Here is a 22,003-nt window from a genome sequence, read left to right on the forward strand (position 1 = left end):
GCAGGCGTGCATGTTTTACATCAGTCGCTCGTGGATTGACATCGAGGCTGCAATGTTTATGTTTTAACAGTGGCCAACTAATATTTGGAACAATTCGCAGTCTTCATGTAGCCAGCTTAGAGCCCAATGAGACCAACGCATTTTACAAGACGCGCGTACATTGGTAGAGCTGTCAAGAGCACCCTCTTGTAATCCATTGATGTTTGATTGTATTTAAAAATATATTAAATGTTTGCTATTTATTTGGAATGTCGCGACCTCTAGGGGCAATCGGTTTCAGGTGAGCCCATTAAATTACATGCAAGACATGAATCGACTCGTACATGCGGGATTCGATCACGTGTACCGTGAGCATCACGATCAATTACGATCGATGGTTCGTTATACGGGTAATATATGAGTAAAATGTAATAATTTCAATAACAATGCAAGGCATCAATTAACGATGTAGAATAAAAACAGATGAACATTGACACGCATGACGAACCGGGTGTGTTAACATCTTAATGCAAATCTACTCCATTGTTAAATTATACGTACATGTACAACGCCATAATAGCATGCGTATCCCCTTTAGGCGACTTCAAAACTCGCTGCGACGGCGCAAATTCTCACTTACTCTATGGGCTTGCCCCAGTGACCTCGGAGATTCTGCATTCTGCATTCCCACGGCCCGCGTGCGTTGCGTCGATCTAATTAGTGGAGCCGTGGCCGAGCAGGGGCCCTCCACTCCCAGAGGGTGCGATCACTTGGATGGCCGTGGAGCGTGCATCGCGTTTCACTGACCCCCGATTCACCAGCAACCCGGTTCGACTCCCCGATGCAGTCGATCTTGACACGTAGGTAGGCAAACAGATGTGCCTCATAATCCATCGCTTCCATAACTCACGTCCGGAGGGATGCAAAGCGGTTAAGTTGACTGATAAATACTTAATGCTAGTGTATGGTTAGTGCGGGTTTGCCTGTGCGTTGAGATATTAATATTAATAAATTGCCAATTTCTCCAGAGCTAAATGCGTCACGAGTGCAACTGCTTTGGTCAAGGGGGCATGTGAATAAGGATGTTCGGTTCTGTTCTTTGTGCATCTATTGTATTTGTGTGTGGCACAGTGGTTAGCGGACTGCGAGTTCGATTACGGCTCACGACCAGTAAAACTGAGGCACATATTTGAATCGGTCCTGGGCACCCCCTAGGTCGACTCAGATTTCGATGTGTACTTGGTGCGGTGGGGAGACACGGACGGATGGGTCTTGTGTTAGCCACCTTCCTCCTGTGGCGTGTCGGCCTTCATAGGTGCTCGCTAGCAGCACTTGCTCAAACAGTCTGTTAAAGACGACGCGGGTGATCTTCGTATTACGCGTAACCGTTCGAGTAGCCTGCGTGTGCGTCATTTGGTCAGGCGCGCGTGGACGTCAACAGGAATTCGCAGCGGCGAGGTGGCACAGTGAGGGGAGCAGGGTGGTGGTGGTGGTTTATCTGCCAGCCGTCTCAGTCAGCCAGCACGTAACACCTGAGCCTTCGCGATAATCTATGACGCGACCTCAAAGTGCACGCGCGCTGGCACGAGCACCGTGTCGCGAATGTTGGCCGTCGTCGCCGCCGTCGTTGTGTGCGAGTTTGAAATTGTTGCGTGCGTGTGCTGCGCCGCGTGTCGACGCACAGGGGGCTGCCTGGACGCGGGCAGGTGGTGGGCCCCACGCGAGCGCTGGGAGCGCGTGTTCCAGGGCAAGCGACTCGAGTGCACCTGCCTGGGTGGTCGGCGCGTTCACTGCAGGGCGCTCCGCTCGGGTCAGAACCCTCCTCCCCACCCCATCCATATCCCGGTTGCACACTCAGCACGGGTCATCCTCGGCTCCCACCCAACACTCGTCATTTGCAACATCCTGCCGCGGGATGCGCGGTGTAGTTGCCTAAGGGTTAGGGATTAACGTGAGCCGGGTTTGTTTGGGGTCGACCAGCCGGAAATATTTTACACGCCCGGCACACCACGTCCAGTACAAATTTCACTATGCTTGTGGCTGCCAATCACGTGCTGCCTACCTTCTTTCAGAGTTCCAATGACCCAGAAAATATTCAGTGATAAATTAAGCCCTGTTCAAGAACAAATTACTCAGAGTACAGCCAATCTTGTTAGATCTAATAAATAAAGGCAGATTTTGAGTCTGGTATCTAGATGGGAGGCTGTCGGGGAATACCAGGTGGTGTAGGCTGGGGTTCCGAGAGATGTAATTGAGATAGTGTTGGAAGTGGGGTTGGTAGATCATGCAGAGATGGAGGCCACTGTTGGAGTAAGAAACGTAAACGCAGGGCAATGAGGTGCATATAAGAGTGTGCATAGCAAGTTGGTTTCTGACAGGCTGTGTGTGGAGATTGGGGTTTATCCCCGCGCATGTGTAGGTTTGATAAACTTCCATTTATTCTGTGGAAAAAATATTTGCAATAAATCGGTCGGACAATATTCTGGAAAAAAAAACATGCCTTGCGGATCAGTGAGACTTTTTCACGTCAGAATGTTGGAGGTGGAACCTGTGAACAATGATGAGCAATGAAAATCTGCGGATACATTTCGATTTTTTCCAAGAACATAAATCAAAGTATTGAAATGTAAATACAACCAATCACCCAAATTCTTTACGCTTATATTTATTTAGCTTTTTTAAAATCAACAAATCATGAGACTTTAATTGTAAGAACATTTTCGGGGGCTTCCGCAGATTTGTATTTATTGGCATCGGTGATGAGGAGTGGTTGTCAGTGGACTGGAACGGACAGCAGAAGCAGAACCGGCAGTAGTGATAGCCAGGGTTTTCTGGGTTTTAAGCATGCTCGGAAGAGCACGCCGAGCAGCACCTTCTCCACGTGATTTAAAATCAATGCCTTCATGGATTTTTTTACACCAGTCTAGGATTTCTTCCAAAATACACTTCTACGGTGGCCCGTTACCCCCCCCCCCCCCCCCCCCGGGAAAATAATCATTGGCCAGGACGTGAACTCCTGTTGGCTACCGCGTAGTGTCAAAATTCGGGGCTCTAGATATATTAATTTTTCTCCATTTTCATTGGCGTTGTGCACCCCTTTATCATTATTTACTCAAGACATCCTCAAGACTCTCCTTCAGGAACGTCCTGATCGGACATGTTTGGTGAATTTAAGATTGACTATTTTAGCATGTGGGAAGAAACCTCTTAGCATCTGGACAAATCCCATTCAAACGATTGGATAACACAAATATACACACGTAGGTCGGCAACCCGCTCGATGTACTTACCTCTGCAGCTGACCTTGCTGCATTAGAGGTTATTTGTCTCAAATTAACCACTAACCCTGAATCCAAAGTGCAGTATTACAGTTGTACAATGTAATGAAAATACTATGCTACGATGAAACAGTGCTGGCACCCTTAATCGGTAACGCTAACCCCAAACCTCTTCCCAACCCCATCCCTAACCCCAACCATGTCCCTAGCCCCAACTCCATCCGTTAACGCCTCCTTTTGACCCCCTTTCTCCCATTCGTAGTTATCTCATGCCCATTAATACGGCAATCACCGAGGCCAAAGGAAAACTGGTCAGCAGCAACACCGTCGTTTTTCATAGTCATAGTGTTTGGCTGCCACGCTGAGGGGCAGTCCAGCTCGGTGACCTCCTGAATGCCCCCCCCGCCGCCTCGTACGTGTGCACTCAGAGGACACCCAGGCAGGCAAGGGCAGCCACGTAGGAGGCGCGGGCAGCTCGGAGGGCGACGCATGCCGCGACACGGCACTCTCGCGCTGGTTCTCCGTGGGCCAGGCGTGGGAGAGGCCCCACCGTGGGTGGATGCTGCTCGACTGCCGGTGCATCTCCAAAGGCAACATCCACTGCAGCTCCCGCAGTGAGATCCGCCGTTTCACCGACATCGCCACCGCGCACCGACAGTTTTGCTTTTGCCGTCAAATCTTTTTTTCTGCGGGCACTCGGTCCATTCGTGTGTTTGTACGTATGTATGCACGTTTGTTTGTTTGTTTGCCTAACACAGCCATTAGCAATGGCAACAATAAACAATGCGACTTTGCCGTGCGTTGACAAAGTTGAGCGCCAAATGTGCCACCACTGCTGCTGTATGTACAGTACGTTGAACTTCTTCACACCGTACGTTGCCAACCGTGCTAATCGGAGGTGCAGCTGGTGTTACCACCGCTGTTGCCGCTGCCACTGCTGACGAGGCCGTTCCTGCTGCCGCACAGATCGCTGCAACGACGCTGCGACTCGCCGCTCGTACCGCGCCGGGGAGCGCTGGCAGAAGCGCGACTCGGCCGGGGTGGCGCTCCTCTGCACGTGTGGGGGGAACGAGCAGGGCCAGTGGACGTGTGTGCGCAAAGCTCCTGGCGCAGACCCGGAACAGACCCGGACCACCCTGGGGAATCCACAGGGCCGCAAGCAGCAAGGTGCGCGGTAGAGTCAAAGAAACGTGATAAAGGGAGCCGCAGTACGATCGGCTTTGATGGTTCAGGGACGGGGATAGAATGCGTTCGCCAAGTGTGTGCACAAATTGCGGAACTTGTCTTGTCTTGTGCATACAAATGGTGAACAGATGATGTGCAATGGAACTGGCAAATTATCATAATGATGACATATATGGAACTGTGGGATGATCATGATTATCATCATTGCCGTGATTATCATCATCATTATCACGATCATGAATTGATACCGATGACATAATTAATATCCCTGACCACAGTGAATGCTCCAGGAGGCGGTGTGACGAACGATGAGGTAGAGGAGGGAGTGGGCACCGAGGGTCCTGCTGCCTCACCGCGCGCGACCAGCGGGAGTGAGGCGGTGCCGGAGGCGGCCGCGGAATCTGGAGCCGAGGGTTCGGACCCGGGCAGGGTCCGCAAGGTGGTTACCAGGGACCAAGCGGGCGGCGGTGCGGACAGGCGCACGCGGTGTCGCCTTGGCCGTGGTGTGGAGTTCGTGAGCGGCCAGCGCTGGACGCGGGCCCAGGGTCAGCACCGCGAGATCTGCAGCTGCTCCGCGGGAGGCGAGGCCAAGTGTGTTCCGCTAGGTATACACGGTGAGACGCACGTTCACACGCATCCACAGTGTGAGCACTCATGAACGCTCCGTCCCCGTTTAGCCTTGTAGATTGTTGAGGCAAGGGATGTCAGCGAGCAGCTGCGATGGTTCGGCGAATGCCAACGGTATGGCCAGCAACACGCCTTTGTCTCCCCATTGCCGATGTTTGCACTCTGCACTTTCTCAGACTGAATCGACCTAGGTGGGAAGGCTTGTTATATACAGGATGATAATGACTCGCTACGGCTATTAGCCATGACCGGGAATCAGACTCACGAGTTTTTCTTGCTGTGGTTGTCACACCTGATGATGATTGCTTGTGTTGCAATCGAAACGTCGTGATTTGTTTCAATTTTTTTCACCTACGTGACTTTACCAAAAGAACCAAAGAGTATGGATCCTTGCAGTCACGAAAACCTCAAATCTAGAACAAACTCACAAGGTTCACAGCGCGTGAACCACCGTCGTTATCAGCCATGATCGATCGGCTGTGAGGGCTTCCCAGCAGGTTTCTTTATCGTCCTTGGACGTGAGGCCGTATGAGCGCGAGTCTGAGCTGATGGGCGGTGCTGCGGATGCAGGAGTGGCACGTACGCGGGGAGGGAACGCCGACGGGGATCCCTGCGTTTTCCCCTTCGTGTTCGAGGGGATGGCGCTGTGGGGCTGCACGGCACGGGGCCGCACCGACGGGCGCCAGTGGTGCGGCACCACGAGCAACTTCGACCGCGACAGCAGATACACGTACTGCGTGGACGAAATGGGTACCAGACTCTCCACCATCATCTTCATCATCATCGTTGTTGTCATCCAACTCTGGCTCAATTACTCATCGTCACTTTGATACAATTTTTTTAATTCTTCATAACATGATCATCATCAACATCATCCTCCACCTCTGTTACTTATCATGATAAGTGAAATATAATTACGTCATCATCATCTTCACCATGGCATCCATCTGTTGTCTATTGGCGTCAGAAAGACCACAAACAAAGTGAATAAGTGAACATGTTAAGATTCATAGTAGGGAAAGCAAATGGCGAGGATGATTGTGATGACAATGTTTACAACGGCGGTGATGACGACGGTGATGATGGCGTTTGCATGCCGCGGCTGCGCACGCAGAGATGCTGGTGCCCTCGCAGGGAGGGAACTCGCACGGGGCGCTCTGCGCGCTGCCCTTCTCGTTCGGAGGCCGCGTCTACAGCGAGTGCACGGCGGTCGGGCGCGACGATGGCGAGCTCTGGTGCTCCACCACGGCAGACTTCGACGGCGATGGCAAGTACGGCTTCTGCCCCATGCTTGGTGAGTCTGCGCGTGGCAGCACGACGTCTGTCTGTCCGTCCATCCGTCCGTCCGAGGATCCGTCCATTGTGCTTTCTGACAGACTGTGCATGGTGCAGCTCTTTCATCTGTGAAAGTTGTCTCAGCGCGTTGTAGCTGATCTCCCATTGCTGAGTCTGGCGTATGGCAGCAAGGCCGTCACCCATATATTCTTGAGTTCAAATTTTGGCCAGTCAGTTTAACCCCATCTTCATTATCTCTGCAGGGTTGAAGTGAGTCCCATCATTGATTGTTGTATAGAAAGCTTACTCCCTGCCATAGATAAGAGGAATTTCCACAAAAAGACGTTAGACCATGACAGGTAATGAGCACCACCGAAATCTTATTAACTTTTAAAAATTCCGCGTTGTTTTTGATGGAGTATGAAAATAAACTGTGCGTCCGATCATCACAGATGACGGACGTGGTTTGACTCGCAAGGAGGGTTCAGGCGGTGCGCGGCGTGTGCGTGCCTCCCGCAGGCCAGTGCTCCGTGGACGGGGTCCTGCACGACATCGGTAGGAGCTTCTTCAAGCGGCACGAGGAGGGCCACCTCATGAACTGCACGTGCCACGGGCACGGGCGCGGCATGTGGACGTGCGACGGCCTGGGTACGTGGCACACGCGCCCCTGGCGGGATACGCGGCACTCCATGTGGTTTTGTGTTTTTGTGTCACGTACGCGGGGTGAGAGCCTGGGCGGGCTGAGCAGGATGTGCGTTTATCTCTAGACAAACAGCTCATAGTGTTGAGCCATGATAATTGTCCCAAAGTCAATGTCTCTTTTCATGCTAGATTGTATTGTGTTATTGATTTCTACCGTGTTCCAATAAGTAACGTTTATAGGTCAGGCACTTCTTCCAAAACACACAGTGGCACTCATTCATGTATTGCCAATAAAGTATATTCTGCTCACATTTGATAGAAAAATGTCCAGAACAGCTGCAGTTTGTTTTTTTTACAAAGTTTGATATTTTACCGCTGACAATTGGTGGAAATTGCTTTAATTCTGATTCATGCACACAGCAGTTGTTGTTTCGAGCACTCACTTTGCAAACTGGACGTATTTTTGAAATATGTACTTTACGTGTATGTGTGCAGACCAGTGCCAGGACTCGGACTCACGGGACTACCACCAGGTCGGGGAGAGCTGGGCTAAGGTTGTGGATGGGCTGGAGTTTCGCTGCCACTGCTATGGCAACGGCATCGGCGAGTGGAACTGTAAACGCACGACTCCTCCTGAGGGTGAGCATCATCCTGGCATGCCGTACGGATTCTATTTATATCATTGCGGATCGTGAGTTCCACACACCAATTATTCTCATCCCCGATGGCGTCGCATGCATGCACGAACGCACGGATCCGCTGGTTAGCCTGAAAGCTTGGAGGTGCACGTCCTATCAGCGAGCACCGAGTAAGGCCAGCACGGGTAGATGTTGCAGCAATGGGATCAGTGACACCCACGCCCGCCCGTCCACTTTTATCTCCTTAGTGCTGATTTAGAACTTGTACACAATAGATACTTATTTTCAGGTTGTGTTGGCTAAGGGGAAGCCCAAACCAGGTTCAATGCCAGTTGTCACTGGAAGTGTGCATGACCCGGGACCGAATCCAGTTTGCTGAAAATGTAGCTCAACACTCAAACGGTTACATTCAGATGCACTGCATGCACACAGCAGTCACAGGCATCGCCATTGTGGCTCTCACAGTCTTAATTAGCACGCACTCCTCAATTGTACTGCTAAGACCTCATGTTCCCTTTATAAACGATGCACGAGATCTCCTCAGTAGAACGGTGTGGGTGATTATGAACCTTACAGGTACGGAGCGTCGTTCACGACACCGCCCGCCATTTCACGATCGTGAATCCGACCTGCTCACAGCACTGGGCCAGAGTTTATTGGTAGCAGGAAGTGTCCCGTAAATAAGGACACTGTGTTGTACACACTGGAAATGTGGCAGTGCAAATCAACAGCACCTGTTTTGAGACCATGCTATAAATATCAGTGATTGTTATGCCAAAAAGGGATTAAAATCACAAGAGTAATGGTTTCCTCTCGCCTCAACATAACTCTATTTTGGCTTTGAAAACATTACTGTACTTTGTTTGAAAAAGTAAGCGCTGTTTAACTGCGCACGCAAATAGCGCACTTTTGTCGAGGGGCAGTGGAGCTTTGTGCTCATATTTATTTAATAATTACTTTTGAGAATGGGTGGTATTTGACAATGAAGTGTTCTCTGTGTATTAACCACCAATGTGTTTCATGTCGATGCTAGATGTAATTCCCGGGGGTGGCCACAAAGACAGAGCAGATGCAGGAGGGAGGAGACATTTTGGCAGCGCGATCTGTAGATGCGCCAGAAGGCAGTCCCGCGTTATGCTGCGATATTAACTCTCTGACTTGTGGCCTCGTTATGATGTGCACGCACGCACGTTAAACTGTCCGAGGTTCAGAGATGCTCAGCCTTTTGTGGAAAATGCCACTGCTGATGTCGCAACCTCGTTCACGCAAGGAGTAAGAGTTGTTTGTTTGGAAATGTGGAAGTGCATTTTTGGTAGAAAGCAGTAAACTCTTTGAGCAACGGGCCAATTGCCTCATTTTAATCAAGTCCATCGTCTCGTCAAGGGCAGTTTCGTAAATCTGCACACACTTTGCTTACAATGTGGCTTATAATGGCCAAAGTTAACAGATGAAAAATCAATCCAAAACACATTGCTTATATCAAGAGGCCAATGGAGGGGATTAAACCAGTGAACCCCAGAGTTGTAGGATAGCACGCCAAAAGTATAAATACCTCCGTTGTAAAATCGGTGAGAGAATGTTCTCGAGATAAAGCGCCTGCTTGCTCGTCTCCGCTGAGCGCAGCGTTGTATGTACGTTGATGTTGAAATTATTTCACACGGTACGTAGCCAACCGTGCTAATCAGGGGTGTGGGGGAAGGACAACAAACTCAACACAAAAGCAGTTCTAAAGAAGTTCGTAGCTTCCTAACATCGGAAAGAAGAGCGTTCCAGATGGCCGCAGAAGCGCATCTGAAAGAATGCAATGCAGTGACCGTCTTTGTTCAATGGCTTGCCAAAAGCCGATGTGAGGATGATCAGAGTTCGTGTGATGGTTTATTCTCCTTGACGAGATCAGCAAGGTATTGTGGTTCATCTGTGGCAACCATTTTGTGCGTGGAGACGCTGAGATTCCGTGCGCCTGGTTTGTGCATAACACACTCCACCTTCTCCATGCGCAGACCCGGTGCAGCCGGTGCAGGTGATGATCAGCGAGAGTCCCACCAACCGGTACTCGCACCCCGTGCGCTGGATCAACCCCAGAAGCAGCGCGGCCATCGGCTACAACCTCAAGTGGAGGGCTGTGAGTGTCAAGGACCAACGCATGGCCTTCTCCATGTAAACTTTACAAAACGTTGCCCGTCATTTTTTTCATAAGGAACGACTCGATCCTATTTGTGAAAGTTCAGAGTTCCCTCCCACTGAACACCACTCCCTCTCATTGTCCACACATCGATACTTGTATCCAGTGTCATCCTCATAACTGAGGGTTGATGCGCATCACGAACGTTTTTGATCTTTTGCATTCTTTAGCGTCTGTATCGCCTAACAGCAAAAAACCAGCACCTCCAACAGTGAAACCCATGCTTAGTTGGGGCCAAGACTCTCACCATAAACATTTGCAGAGCTTGGTCATTGATAATAGATCTGTGCAGACATGGCCACATCCACGTGTCATCATTTCAGCCAATTACAGAGCGAGATATGTCTGGACTTACTCAGCAGAGTGTTCTGAAGTTGTTATTAAAAGACTGGTGCCATAAATCACTTTTGCACACATACAAGTCACGAGCGATGCGTTGCGAACGCTCGGCTGTGTTTGCCCGTGCGTCGTTCTGCAGAAGGACGGCGAGGCGCGCTGGCGGGAGGTGGACCTGGGGGTGGAGGAGGATGGTTATGTGGTGACGGGACTCGACCCGGGCATCACATACGAGGGACAGCTGTTCACCCTCCGGCCCGACGGGCACCGCAACGTCACGCGCTTCCAGTTCAGCACATCGGCCACACCACGTGCGTACCCTGGGGGCTCCGCGCCTCCCTGGCCATGGTGCGGCCATAACACTAATTGTCGTCATGATGATGATGATTTCTTGTACCTGTCCATACCTGTCCAGGGTATTACACGAGATGGTCAGATGAGTCATGATTCATTATTGAAGGAGAAAGCAGATCTACATGAGAGAATGAGGCGAAACGATCCGTAAAATAAGGAAAATACTTACTTGCCGCACAGCTATCTACTGACAAATTTGTGGTCTTTGAAGTTGGGTTTAACATGATAATTCGCCATCCTCTATTAGTTCCACCTCCAGTGCCATGTAATATAAATGCTCTGCCAGGTCAAGAATGTCATGGTACTTTAGCAGTAGTTTATGTTTCTATGGTACTTGTTTACATGCTACTTCCATGTAATCTATTTAATATACAGCTCCAGAGCCGCCTGAGGGACTGAAGGTTGTGGACCTGACTGAGTCTTCCATCACGATTGGGTGGGACAGGACGGACGAGCAACTTACAGGTGCCCTGTCAACTTCCAAACGTTCCACCACATGCATGCACCATGGTCACATGGCGTGCACACACACCGAGTTTGAGAGGCCTGTCGTCAAGTACAAATACAGTCCAAATCGCCTTCCCATTGCGGATAAACACAGCTATCTTAAGACACTGCATGACAGAGCGATTATCAATGGGTGAGTGGTGGTGAAGTTGGAGGTGAGTGATCACGAGAGAGGAACAAACACTTGTCACGTGAGGATTTAGAGCCGTGAGTTTACGCGCAGTGTGGTCACAAACACGGGCAGTCGTGTATTGCGGTTGGCATGGGCCCTGGTGCAAGCAATGAAATGCGGGGACCCCAGGGCCAGGATTTGTCCCCGTCTTCAACATGTGAGCTTGGGTGCAGTTGGACTGCCTGCACACTCAGTAGCTGCAACAATACAACGCAACAGGTTGGTTTTAAATAAAATTGGTTGAGCACAGGCGCAAAGGCCGATAGAGCAAATTGTCAGGCAACACCGAGCCACGTGGTTTAGACAAGAAAGCCATATGTGGATGGCATGACAAGATTCTGAGGTCTGGACTCGAACAGTGGAATTAGGAGTATATATATATGTAGATGGTTTACATTGCACATGCCACTGATTCATGTATCTCCTGCCCGTGTCCGTGGTAATGGCGGTGGTGGTGACTGGCTGGTGCAGCGTACCGCGTTGTGCTGCTGCCCGGCATGGGACGGGCACCCAAGGAGATGATGCTGCACCCGGGCGCGACGTCCGTGATACTGCTGGAGCTCGTGTCAGCCGAAGCCTACACCGTGAGGCTGTACGCCGTGAGTGGCGACGCGCAGAGCCGGCCCAGCAGCCTGCAGGCCTCGACCCACGGTGACTCACGCTCACAGCGAAGCACGCGGCTACCATTTGTGTCAGTAGCCTTCACGATGAACACTTTGTTTCAACAGGGGAAAAGCCCAGTGAGACTAAAAGTAACTTTTCCATTGAGATATGGGCCACAATATGGATACAGCATTGATAACAAAAATAAACAATGATGAAAAAAAGTAATACATTATAGGGCCAGGATTTTAACAACAATGTCCAATGTCAGAAACTTACAAAATGTCATTGATGACAATGGGTGGATGTTACGATGTATATGATGTTAGCGAACAATTCTTTTGTGATGTACATAATGTAAAATATGACTTCCTCTGCAGCTTTAGACGACTTTTCCCAGGCAGATTATTCAGCAGACACCACGGCGTGACATACAAATAGGAAATACCTGACGTATGAGTAAGAAATATAAGCAATCTATAACGACTGCTTGCAGTTGAACATTTTTGTCAACCTGGTGCAACACCTCTTGCAAGGTGAACCAGCTAATGACTCGCAGCTCGATTCCTCAAGCTGCCTGGTACAAACTAGATTCAAAGCTTTCGTGACTGCAGGAATTACTCTTTGGTTATTTCGGTAAAGTCACGTACATTTTTCATTTAATTAATTAAAGTCTCCCCTGTGCAAAAAAACAACATGCCAAGCATTGCCATATCATTTACTAAAATAAGCTGTCGTGTAGCAATTTCAATATATAAAATCACAAAATTGGAAACGATCTCCTACTTAGGTGCTTACTAAGATTACTTTGCAAACACGCACACATGAGCTGTATGTGTAACTGTATATGCGTGCATGCTAATGTAAGCACGTGTCCTGTGGCAGAAATTTGAGCGAATCTTGAAAAGGCATCTTATGGCTTGAGTCCTCACCATAAACTCTACCAGATATGTGTGGTTTTAAAGAGAAACTGTACCGTTTCAAAATAAGTGGTCGCCCAAAGTGGTACGGAGTCCGATTCCCAACCACTGATTGAGAGGGCATGGATCATTAAGATGCCACGTGCGCTTCTAATTAATGCCAGTGCGCAGATCAGATGTACATTAAGCTGCGCACAAGCAAACTGCTGCACACAGAGGTTTTAATAGACATCTCTGACCAAAATTTAATAGCGTGGTATTTTTCTTGTAGACTTTGTGACCTTGAATATTTACGTCAAACAGTCTGCTGCTGGCCCAGTGTGAAGTCTTAATTGTGCACGGCTTTGAGACTCGTGACCCAGAGTCCTTCCTGCGTGAAATGAATCGATAAATCTAGTGCGTTCGTTACACACAGTTGTGAGGTTTTTGTCTGGATCCACAATTCCACGGAAAACTTCGAGCCGACTTTAAAACAAGCATGAAAATCGTGAGAACAAAACTTATGGAATACATATTTGTGAAACGACTCCAGCCGATGCACGCTTGCGACGGGCGTAATGCTACGCGCATGTTTATACAAAACATTGGCCTTTACAGCGGTGCTGACGCCACGCATATGCGCACATGTGAAACAACAAAACGTACATTTGACATCGCGGGGTTGGTGTAACGTACACGCAGCCGACTCCGGGACCAGGTCACGTCCTCAGGCGTTGGTGTGCGTTAACCGCAGCACGGGTCATAGAATGTAGCACGATTGCTGTGATTTAACGGAGTAACTCCACGGGACGTCGCGCTGCACAGGTCACTGCTCCGCTAGAAATTGACCATGTGTGTCAGCTTCAAGTGGTCATGAGCGACCATCGTCAGTGATGCTGGCACATGACGCAGTGTGCAGCGTGTGCGCCGCGTGTGTGGTACGCTGTCAACTGTAGAGTATTTGCGTGTCATTTGTTTTATGTATTTTTTTCTGGTGAGGAACGGCACGATTTCATCCGTAATATTTATAATAGTGCCATTGCTCAAACGATCCTCTGTTTGCTATGCAGTTAAGCAATTTTGGTGTATAAACATTACTCATTTCACTCTTAGATAATAGAGAGTTATTGTCTCCATGCGTAAATGAGTATTGTATGGTGATTGTCTGTGCTATCTATGGACATTACACATTATTGTGGCAGGGGCCAGACTCCACTTAAAATAAGCACCATTAATTCCCGCAAAGTGGTACTGATTTTATTGAACTGAAGAGCTGATGGGCCAAGTCGACCTCCCTTATTACATTTGAGTGCTCTGACCAGAGATTCACCCAGGGGAGCAAAATATGCTATTTCCCAGGTCCTCTGCAATTTGCAGATTACTGCTGCTTGTCATGGACAATTTTAGAGATTTTCTAAATTCCAAAAAGAAACCTAATTATTTATGCACGTTTACATTTTAGATTCATTTCATTTTCTACAATTAACTTAATTTACATGCAATACATTTTGATTCAAAATTTTTTTTCCCCCTTCTGAAATGATCTCAACGAAGTTCCGCCACTGGCTCTGACCGCAGTGTTACATACGTACATTGAACTTCTTTCGCACCGTACATAGCCAACCGAACTAACCAGAGGTGTTACCTTGCTAAGCAGCGCTGGAAAACACTCCGGTAAAGTGAGACGGCTCCGCGCATGCAGGACGTCTTACGGCACCGCGCGAGCTGCGCGTGGCGGACGTGGAGGAGACGGCGCTCAGGGCTGAGTGGCTGCCCCCGCCTGGAGGCCCCATCTCAGGGTACCGCGTACGCTGCCTCCCGGCGGTGGGAGGCGAGGAGGATGAGGGCGGCGCCGCCAGGCACCGGGAGGAGGATGAGCTGCCCGCGGGCACCAGCAGCCACCGGATCGAGGGCCTGCAGCCAGGGCAGCGCTACATCATCACGGTGACGGCCGTGCGGGGCCGGGAGCATGGGCCACCGGCCTCCCTCTCCATCGACACGTGTGAGTCTCTGCAAACTCCTGTTATCCGGGATTGGTCTCAGACCCAAATACTTTTATCCACAGATGCAGGGTATTTTTTTTATTGAAATTAACTTTACTACCCAGCTTCGCCCGAGACTTGGATTTTTGTCTTGGATTAATTCACGGCCTACGCGGAGGGTGGGGGGGGTGCGTGACGTCAGCAGGCACACTGCGTGACGTCAGCAGACACACTGCGTGACGCTGCCGCATGCGGGTGACATCACAGATGTGACGTCACCGCTCACTTGCCATGCAACATATATCCATTGTTGCGCCCCCCCCCCATATGTTGGGAAGCATGCTAAACATTTCGAACAGACACACATATTCACAAATTTCCCTTTTATATATATAGATGTACTGGGCGTGTTGGTGAATGTGTAGTAACATCGGGGATGTTACTGTGTGGTGCTGGCCCGGGAGGGATGTGGCGTGCGATGTACTTACGTCGCGGACAGCACTGTGCGATGCACCGTCATCGCATATACCCCGTAGATGGGTATCGTACCAGCCCTAACGGGGCTTGGTGAGCGCTGGGATAGCGTTAGCACCGCACATAGCGTGTAGTGTGGGCTCCCACAAGGGGGAGCGGGAGAATGTCAGCCCAGGGACAGGGTTGCCCCGGGCCATGGCACTCAGGTTGACCCCGTAGGCACGTGATCCGGATTGTCCACAGAGAGGGCCCCAGGTGGGGGGGGGGGGCTCGGGGGTGATCACGTGTCCAGGGAGAGCTCTCGAGAGGGAGCTAGAACGCTCTCGAAGGTGGGCGGGGCCGAGGGTGGAGCCGGCCCCGACCCAGGAGGATATAAGGTGGGTCCCTGAGAGGGACCGGGGTCGCTTCGTTCTACAAGTTGAAGCTCCACGTCCTACGTCTGAAGAGGCATCAACACGTGGCCGGAGACCCTAGTGAGGGTCCGACCCTTCGTAGCTATAACTCCTATGTATAGTGTAGTTAGCTGGGTGGTCACCACCCAGGCTGTATCTGGTAAAGGGGCAGTTACCTCTTGTATATACGTGTTACAATAAATGTGTTGCCTCTGAAGAATAACGTCTGCGACTCAGTTAGACTCACTACATATGGAATAAAGTAGCTGAGTGGTAGGGTTGCTGGGCAATAAGGTGCCTGTCGGAGATAGTACAGCAATTACATTTCTGACCTTTCTGTATGTTCCGCAGTGGAACCATTCGTGACGCCGGATTTCAAGGTGGACGTGACGGAGACGACCATTACTATCTCATGGGCGAGCGTGCCTGGCCTCGTGGTCAGGGTGCTACTGGTGCTCAGTGAGGGGGGTGTTGACCCTCGCGAGCTGAGCGCCGATTCGGGGGAGCTGTTGCTGCCGGACCTGACTCCCAGCGCGGAGTACACACTCACCATCATCATCCTGCTCCACGGCGTCCAGCGGGGACCCCCCATCGTTAAACTCGTCACCACCTGTATGGCCGGTTCTAGTTACACTGCAGTTCTACTGATACTCGCCGCCGCCATCGTTGCGTGCTTATCATGCAGATTCGTTTCATTGTTACAGTGTTATTTGTTTATTCACATGGAAAAAACTCCACTTGGCCAAGTCTCTTCAGACTCTTTTTCACGAGTCTGGAGAGATAATTGACCCAGTTAATTTTTTTTTATTTAGCAGTAGATTGGCTACAAATATGTAGTGGTCTTATTTGATGCGTGCCTGCACACTGTTTGCAAAACCCCACACGTGTTACTCCACTACACATATGCAATGAGTACTGGGTGGGGCGGGGGAAGCCTTATATCCACAATGGGCTAACATTAAACATTATATACAGCTAGCTTAGAAAATAATGTAGCGAAAGTGGATTTGATTTGGATTTCTTCCACAACATCATCACCACGTCGATTAATCTCTGTATTCCAACACCCGGCGAGAAATCCCACACTCCGCATTTGAGCGCTCACTCAGCGCTCTTAGATTTGTTCACAAAAACCTCCTCCCCGATCTCTGAGCCCGGCGTGAGCAGCACCACTCTCTCCTCTTGTGTCGGCGGCAGTGGTGCCGCCTCCGCGGGGTCTCGAGGTGGAGCCGCGTGGAGACACGGGCGAACTGCGCATCTCCTGGATCGCCCCTGAAATGCCAGGTCACTCCGCCGCACCTCGTTTCCAAACCTCCGTGCCTCTCAGAGTGTTGGCGAAATTGTTTCAAAAATAGAGACACTAATGCACACAACTGTTACAATAATAACAACAGAGCTCTTTGGGATGTTTGGCCAATTCCTTATTGAGTGTTTTGTATATAGATGGAATTCACGGTACTCAGAGATCCTATTCATGCAGAAGAGTCGCACGGATTGCTGTATCTCCATTTTCTTAACACAATAGCTTGGGAGTCTCATGCACGTGATAATCCCTACTCTATCTGTGAACCCTGCCTGTTATAGGTTGGATCCTGGACATTAATCACATGCGGTGTTAGGGTGTATGTAATATGGAATGTCACTTGCTACTTTACCACTACAATGATGCCAACTCTATACGTGTGCATCAGGACTACAGACGAAACCACTAACTTTGTGTGTGTGTGCTCGTATGTGTGGAGCGGTAGTATAGTGGTCATCGCATTATGCTACCAACCCGGCATCCCAAGTTTGATTCCCACTCATGGCCAACAACAGTGACCATTATCTTAACCGGTCCTGGGCCTCCCCTAGGTCGACTCAGCCTCAAATGAGTACCTGGTGCGGTATGTAAACATCACCAATAGGGAGACAAAGGCATCCCGGCGTGGCCACCAACCCCTTTGTGTGCCATGGCGACCTCCATAAGTATTCGCTAACAGCGCTTGCCCCAACAGTCTGTGAAGGCTATACGGGGGATCTTTGTCTTTGTTTTAACCGTAGAAGAGCCTGGCTTCTGGGTGACCTGCGTCCCCGTGGAGCCGGAGCCCCGGCTAAGCCCGGAGCAGCAGGAGGAGGCGACGATCGTGATCCGGCGCGACGCTCCGATGGAGGTGGCTGGTGGCCGTGGTGGCGGCATGGAGGTGGTGGTGGCGCCGGGACAGAGCAAGGCATCGTGCTCTGGCCTGCAGCCCGGCGTGCCTCACCGCGTTTCGGTGTCCACAGTGCACGGGCGACATCGCAGTGACCCCGTCTCCACCGTCGCCACGCCCGGTGCGAGGGGAGCAGGGCCAGGGTCCGGCACATGCACAGCACCGAGGAGGAGTGCGGACTTTGCCAAACACTTAAATCACACACGGGTTAGAGAACATACGTTAGGAAGCAGCATAGCAAGTAGGATTATAACCTATCTGCAGTCTAAAATTTGCCCCATCATGTCTGCTTTGTTAACGGTATTGCACAGTTGGTAGAGCATCAGGGATGGAAATTATGGGATCCCTTCAAAATTGGTTCATTTAGCATTGTTGGGTGAAAAAATTGCAGTAGTTGAGCTGTGTGGAAAGACGGATCTTACAGCACAAGCTCAGCACGTCCAACGGAAACAAGCACTGCCCAATGTTTGCTTGAGCAGGGGAACGTGGTTGACAGTTTATTTTCACATTTTGAGTAAAGGCAGCTGGTGGATTATACTCTAATTTATATAGTCTGTACATTATCCAACCGAATGTGGTATAATGAAACACAGCTTTGTGTGCGTGAGTCGAGCAGCTATTCGAGAGTATTGATTTGTTGTGCCGTGGGTAACATGAGTGAACAAGCGTCGTTGCTGCTGCAGCCGCGCCACGAGTGTGATGCTAAATCACCTCCTGTTGTCACCGCCTGCGGCAGTCGTTCCTCCGCCTACCGGCCTGCGCTTTGGGCCCGTGGGGCCCGACACGATGCGTGTCTCCTGGCTGGCGCCCGCGCTGCCGCAACCGCCCTCCTTCTACCGCGTCGTGTCGGCCCAGGTGGATGGGTGGGAGCAACCCGAGGAGACGCGTGTGCTCGGGCAAGGGAGCGGGACTGAAACGACTCTCACAGGCAGGGGACGGCACCGCCGACACGCGCGCCGGGATGCAGGGATTGATTATTCCTGGGATTCTGGGATCTTGTTTTTCACAGGGATACATGGGTCCAATGTCGCAATGTATTCGCCTCACGTAGCAGCGATTGCGTATCGGTGGCGTAGCCGTCAAGTGTGCAGGTGGTGCAACTGCACCGGGGACCACGCACGGGCTAGAAAGAGGGAGCGCAGTTGGACAGTGGACCTCATTTAATTCCTTACACCAGGGCCCAAGCCAGCCACGCTCCACTACTGCCATTAGTTGTGTTGTAATAATTATAATAATGTATTTGATTACGCTGGAGAGCCCCACTGGGTCTCGAGACCCTTTTTCATCGTAACATATGGTCCAGTTTGTTAAACGTATTCATGCAAGTGGAAAGCGGAGTGCCTCTTGGAATAAACAGCGCACATACAGGGGGGGTTTACTCAAGCTCTGCACAGCCACCCCATCATCCCTATGCATGAACACACGTAAAATCCCTTCCTATCGGCACATAGATTGTTGAGGCAAGTGCCGTTAATGAAATCTTATGAAGACCAGAACCGACACACGAGGGCGAAGTGTGGCCAGGACGGCGCCTGCCCATCTTTGTCTCCCCAGTGCTGACGTTGACACACTGCACCAGCTACTTATTTAAGGCTAAATCGATCTCAGGGAGGTCCAGAATTGGTTCAGATATGTTCGCTGAGAGGGCAGGAATCGACCTCGGGTTGCTAAATAAGTCCGCTACCGCCCCTCACACGCGGGCAGATGCACAAATCTGACATGTCGGTGAGACGCAGGAAACACAGCTTCTGTGCTTCTCGCGCGCGTGCACGTGGTATTTAGAGCTGTGGCCGGGGACGGAGTACGAGGTGGCCGTCCACACCATCGTGGGAGAGCATGAGAGCGTCGCCCTCATGGGGACGCACAGGACTGGTGAGAAGCGCCCTGGCGCCACCTTGCGACCCCTACCCCCCGCCCACATCGTTGAGTCCCCTTGTTTGCGCGGTCAGTGGCGGCGGTGACCATTGTAGCATTGTCCCCCTCAGCCCCGGACCCCCCGCGCGAGCTGCAGATCGTGACGGTGAGCGACTCGTCGCTGAACCTGCAATGGCTGCCTCCAGCCGAGGCGGCGGTGTCCGGATACCGCGTGCGCTGCGCCACTGAGGAGGACCCGAGTCGTACGGCGATCTGGGATGGCTCCACGGAGGACCTCGATGGTGCGATCCCTCCCTCCCTCTCTCTTTCTCCGCTAGAGCTGTGTTAGTGGCCAGCGCAGAGCTGGACAATGAATTAAAGCAATGCTGGTGATAGAGTCGATCCCTGACTGAGATTAGAACTTGCAAGCCGTATGGTGGTTGAGTGCAGTGCCACGTTGGCCAGACTGGTGATGGTGTCAAACCAGAAACTAAGCAGCTGTGTTACCAGTTGTATGCAAGCAGAAAATACAAATATCCTGAGCAGATTCATCACTAACACCGAAACAGTTCTATAGAGTAGTTAGAGAGAGAGAAAGCAAGAGAGCAGAATAATTGATTGATTCAGAGTAGAAATTTGCACTTTGTGATCTATTCAAAACTTGAAAGTTGACATTAACATTTTAAATTGGCTTTGAGTATGATCACGACAAGATTATTGATATTCAGTGAAAACGGTTGGAATGTCAACTTCAGAGCCGTTGGTTACTGTGCGATTGTCGGTTGATGACTCGGCAGATCGCCGGGAAGCAAGCCGGGAGGAAGTTCTCCCCCGGGATCAGACGTCGCTTATGCTGGAGGAGCTCGCGCCGGGCCGGAGCTACATCATCAGCGTTCACGCTGTGCACGGGGCCGAGGAGAGCAGCGCGCTCACGGGACGCGCAAGCACGCGTAAGAGCGTTCCGTGTGAGCACGCGTAAACAGCGTACTGCGTGAGCATGCATAAAGCGCGTACCGCGTGAGCATGCGTAAACAGCGTACCGCGTGAGCATGCGTAAAGCGCGTACCGCGTGAGCATGCGTAAAAAGCGTACCACGTGTGCATGTGTAAAGCGCGTACCGCGTGTGCATGCGTAAATAGCGTATCACGTGAGCATGCGTAAAGAGCGTACCACGTGCCCGTGGCACATCCGTGCGTGCCTTCACGACGCGTGGTCCTCATGTCAATCCACTGCTGGGTGAGGGCCTCCCCACGCCGTGTGAGCTGTGGGGGGGGGGCAGCGTGGACGTTGGAATGAAATAGTACGGTACAACGATGGGATTTTATGCGCTGCCGTCTGCTGGCCGCAACGTGCCACGGGTGTGAGCTCGCATCTTTGAGTTTTTTTCTCATTAAAGATCGTTATGTATTAGTCGGGTACATCCACTTGCGGAGTTGGAGCTACGAATTTAGCTCGCTTGCAAATGCTATGTCGGTTGTTGCATCACACAAGTGTGAGAGATGGCAACGTCATCAGTAGACCATCGTCCAGCAGTGATGATTGTGTATTACTTTAAAATATTAATCGATATTTGTTTTCACACGGTAATACAGTTTAACTATATTGCATGCAGTAATAGGGTAGGTATAACAAACAGTCTTTAATTGGAATTGGAATTAAGTATGTCAATGATTATATTTCAGTAAGGATTGTAAACACATTTTTTAAATATATATTTTTTATTTAAAGTCATATTTTAGTTGCTGGCTAATAGTAACGTGTTTTGGCTTACAGCCCTTCCTCGGCTATTATTGATAACTCATTGGAGAAATAAGTCTATGTTACAATGGAGACCAAGGATAAATAACAGGCTGAAAAGTAATTCGTAGGATACATATCTGTGCAATCCAATAATAATAATAAAACGACCATAATAAGAATGCAACACAGCAGTCACGTATTGTGCAAACGCTATTGGCATACGGCACCTCTATTTGAATGTAAATTTTTGAAAAGAAAAGTACAATGGGAATATATTAACCCTGTGGAACATTGTGCATTGTGTGCCTGTGCAGTACGTCCGCTGAACGAAGATTTGTTCAAGTTTGAGATGAAGGACACGATGATTGTAATCTCCTGGCCCCCAATTCAAGGTCTCAAGATCAAGGTATTGGTTGAGTTCCTCATGATTCTCGCTAGCAGAAGTCGGCATACATGCCTGAGGTTTTTTTTTCTGTTCCCTGTGGCCAAGAATGGCAAGTTAAATTCACACCATATGCAGTGCACTTTTTTTCTGATTTGTTTTTTTTTGTTTATGACCGCTTCCCGTGATATTAATACGACTCACATATTGACCGTTTTAGACCTTTGTTTTCGTAGCATGGGATGTGCCTCTCAATTGCGTACAAAGAACAGAAAAATCCAAACCACAACTGCATCTCCACACCGAATGA

The 22,003-nt window shown here is 50.2% G+C and overlaps 1 protein-coding gene across 2 annotated transcripts in view; it reads left to right on the forward strand.

Annotated features, from left to right (window-relative positions):
• The window catches only part of LOC144717676 (fibronectin-like), a 74,094-nt gene that overhangs the window by 5,090 nt on the left and 47,001 nt on the right, over nucleotides 1-22,003 (forward strand). The window contains exons 3-23 of one of the 2 annotated variants that reach the window (XM_078593223.1): nucleotides 1,664-1,789; nucleotides 3,686-3,871; nucleotides 4,224-4,424; nucleotides 4,721-5,056; nucleotides 5,640-5,819; nucleotides 6,184-6,363; nucleotides 6,864-6,992; nucleotides 7,482-7,625; nucleotides 9,625-9,746; nucleotides 10,285-10,453; nucleotides 10,872-10,961; nucleotides 11,647-11,826; nucleotides 14,380-14,679; nucleotides 15,877-16,137; nucleotides 16,723-16,809; nucleotides 17,569-17,838; nucleotides 18,454-18,645; nucleotides 19,500-19,589; nucleotides 19,703-19,873; nucleotides 20,369-20,521; nucleotides 21,626-21,717. In XM_078593223.1, the coding sequence (XP_078449349.1) occupies nucleotides 1,664-1,789; nucleotides 3,686-3,871; nucleotides 4,224-4,424; nucleotides 4,721-5,056; nucleotides 5,640-5,819; nucleotides 6,184-6,363; nucleotides 6,864-6,992; nucleotides 7,482-7,625; nucleotides 9,625-9,746; nucleotides 10,285-10,453; nucleotides 10,872-10,961; nucleotides 11,647-11,826; nucleotides 14,380-14,679; nucleotides 15,877-16,137; nucleotides 16,723-16,809; nucleotides 17,569-17,838; nucleotides 18,454-18,645; nucleotides 19,500-19,589; nucleotides 19,703-19,873; nucleotides 20,369-20,521; nucleotides 21,626-21,717 (3,659 nt within the window). The remainder of the gene's footprint in view (nucleotides 1-1,663; nucleotides 1,790-3,685; nucleotides 3,872-4,223; nucleotides 4,425-4,720; nucleotides 5,057-5,639; nucleotides 5,820-6,183; nucleotides 6,364-6,863; nucleotides 6,993-7,481; nucleotides 7,626-9,624; nucleotides 9,747-10,284; nucleotides 10,454-10,871; nucleotides 10,962-11,646; nucleotides 11,827-14,379; nucleotides 14,680-15,876; nucleotides 16,138-16,722; nucleotides 16,810-17,568; nucleotides 17,839-18,453; nucleotides 18,646-19,499; nucleotides 19,590-19,702; nucleotides 19,874-20,368; nucleotides 20,522-21,625; nucleotides 21,718-22,003) is intronic. The other variant, XM_078593229.1, reaches the window with a different exon arrangement.

This window comes from Lampetra planeri, chromosome 1 (assembly GCF_965212315.1).
Source record: "Lampetra planeri chromosome 1, kcLamPlan1.2.h2, whole genome shotgun sequence".
Taxonomy (NCBI): domain Eukaryota; kingdom Metazoa; phylum Chordata; class Hyperoartia; order Petromyzontiformes; family Petromyzontidae; genus Lampetra; species Lampetra planeri.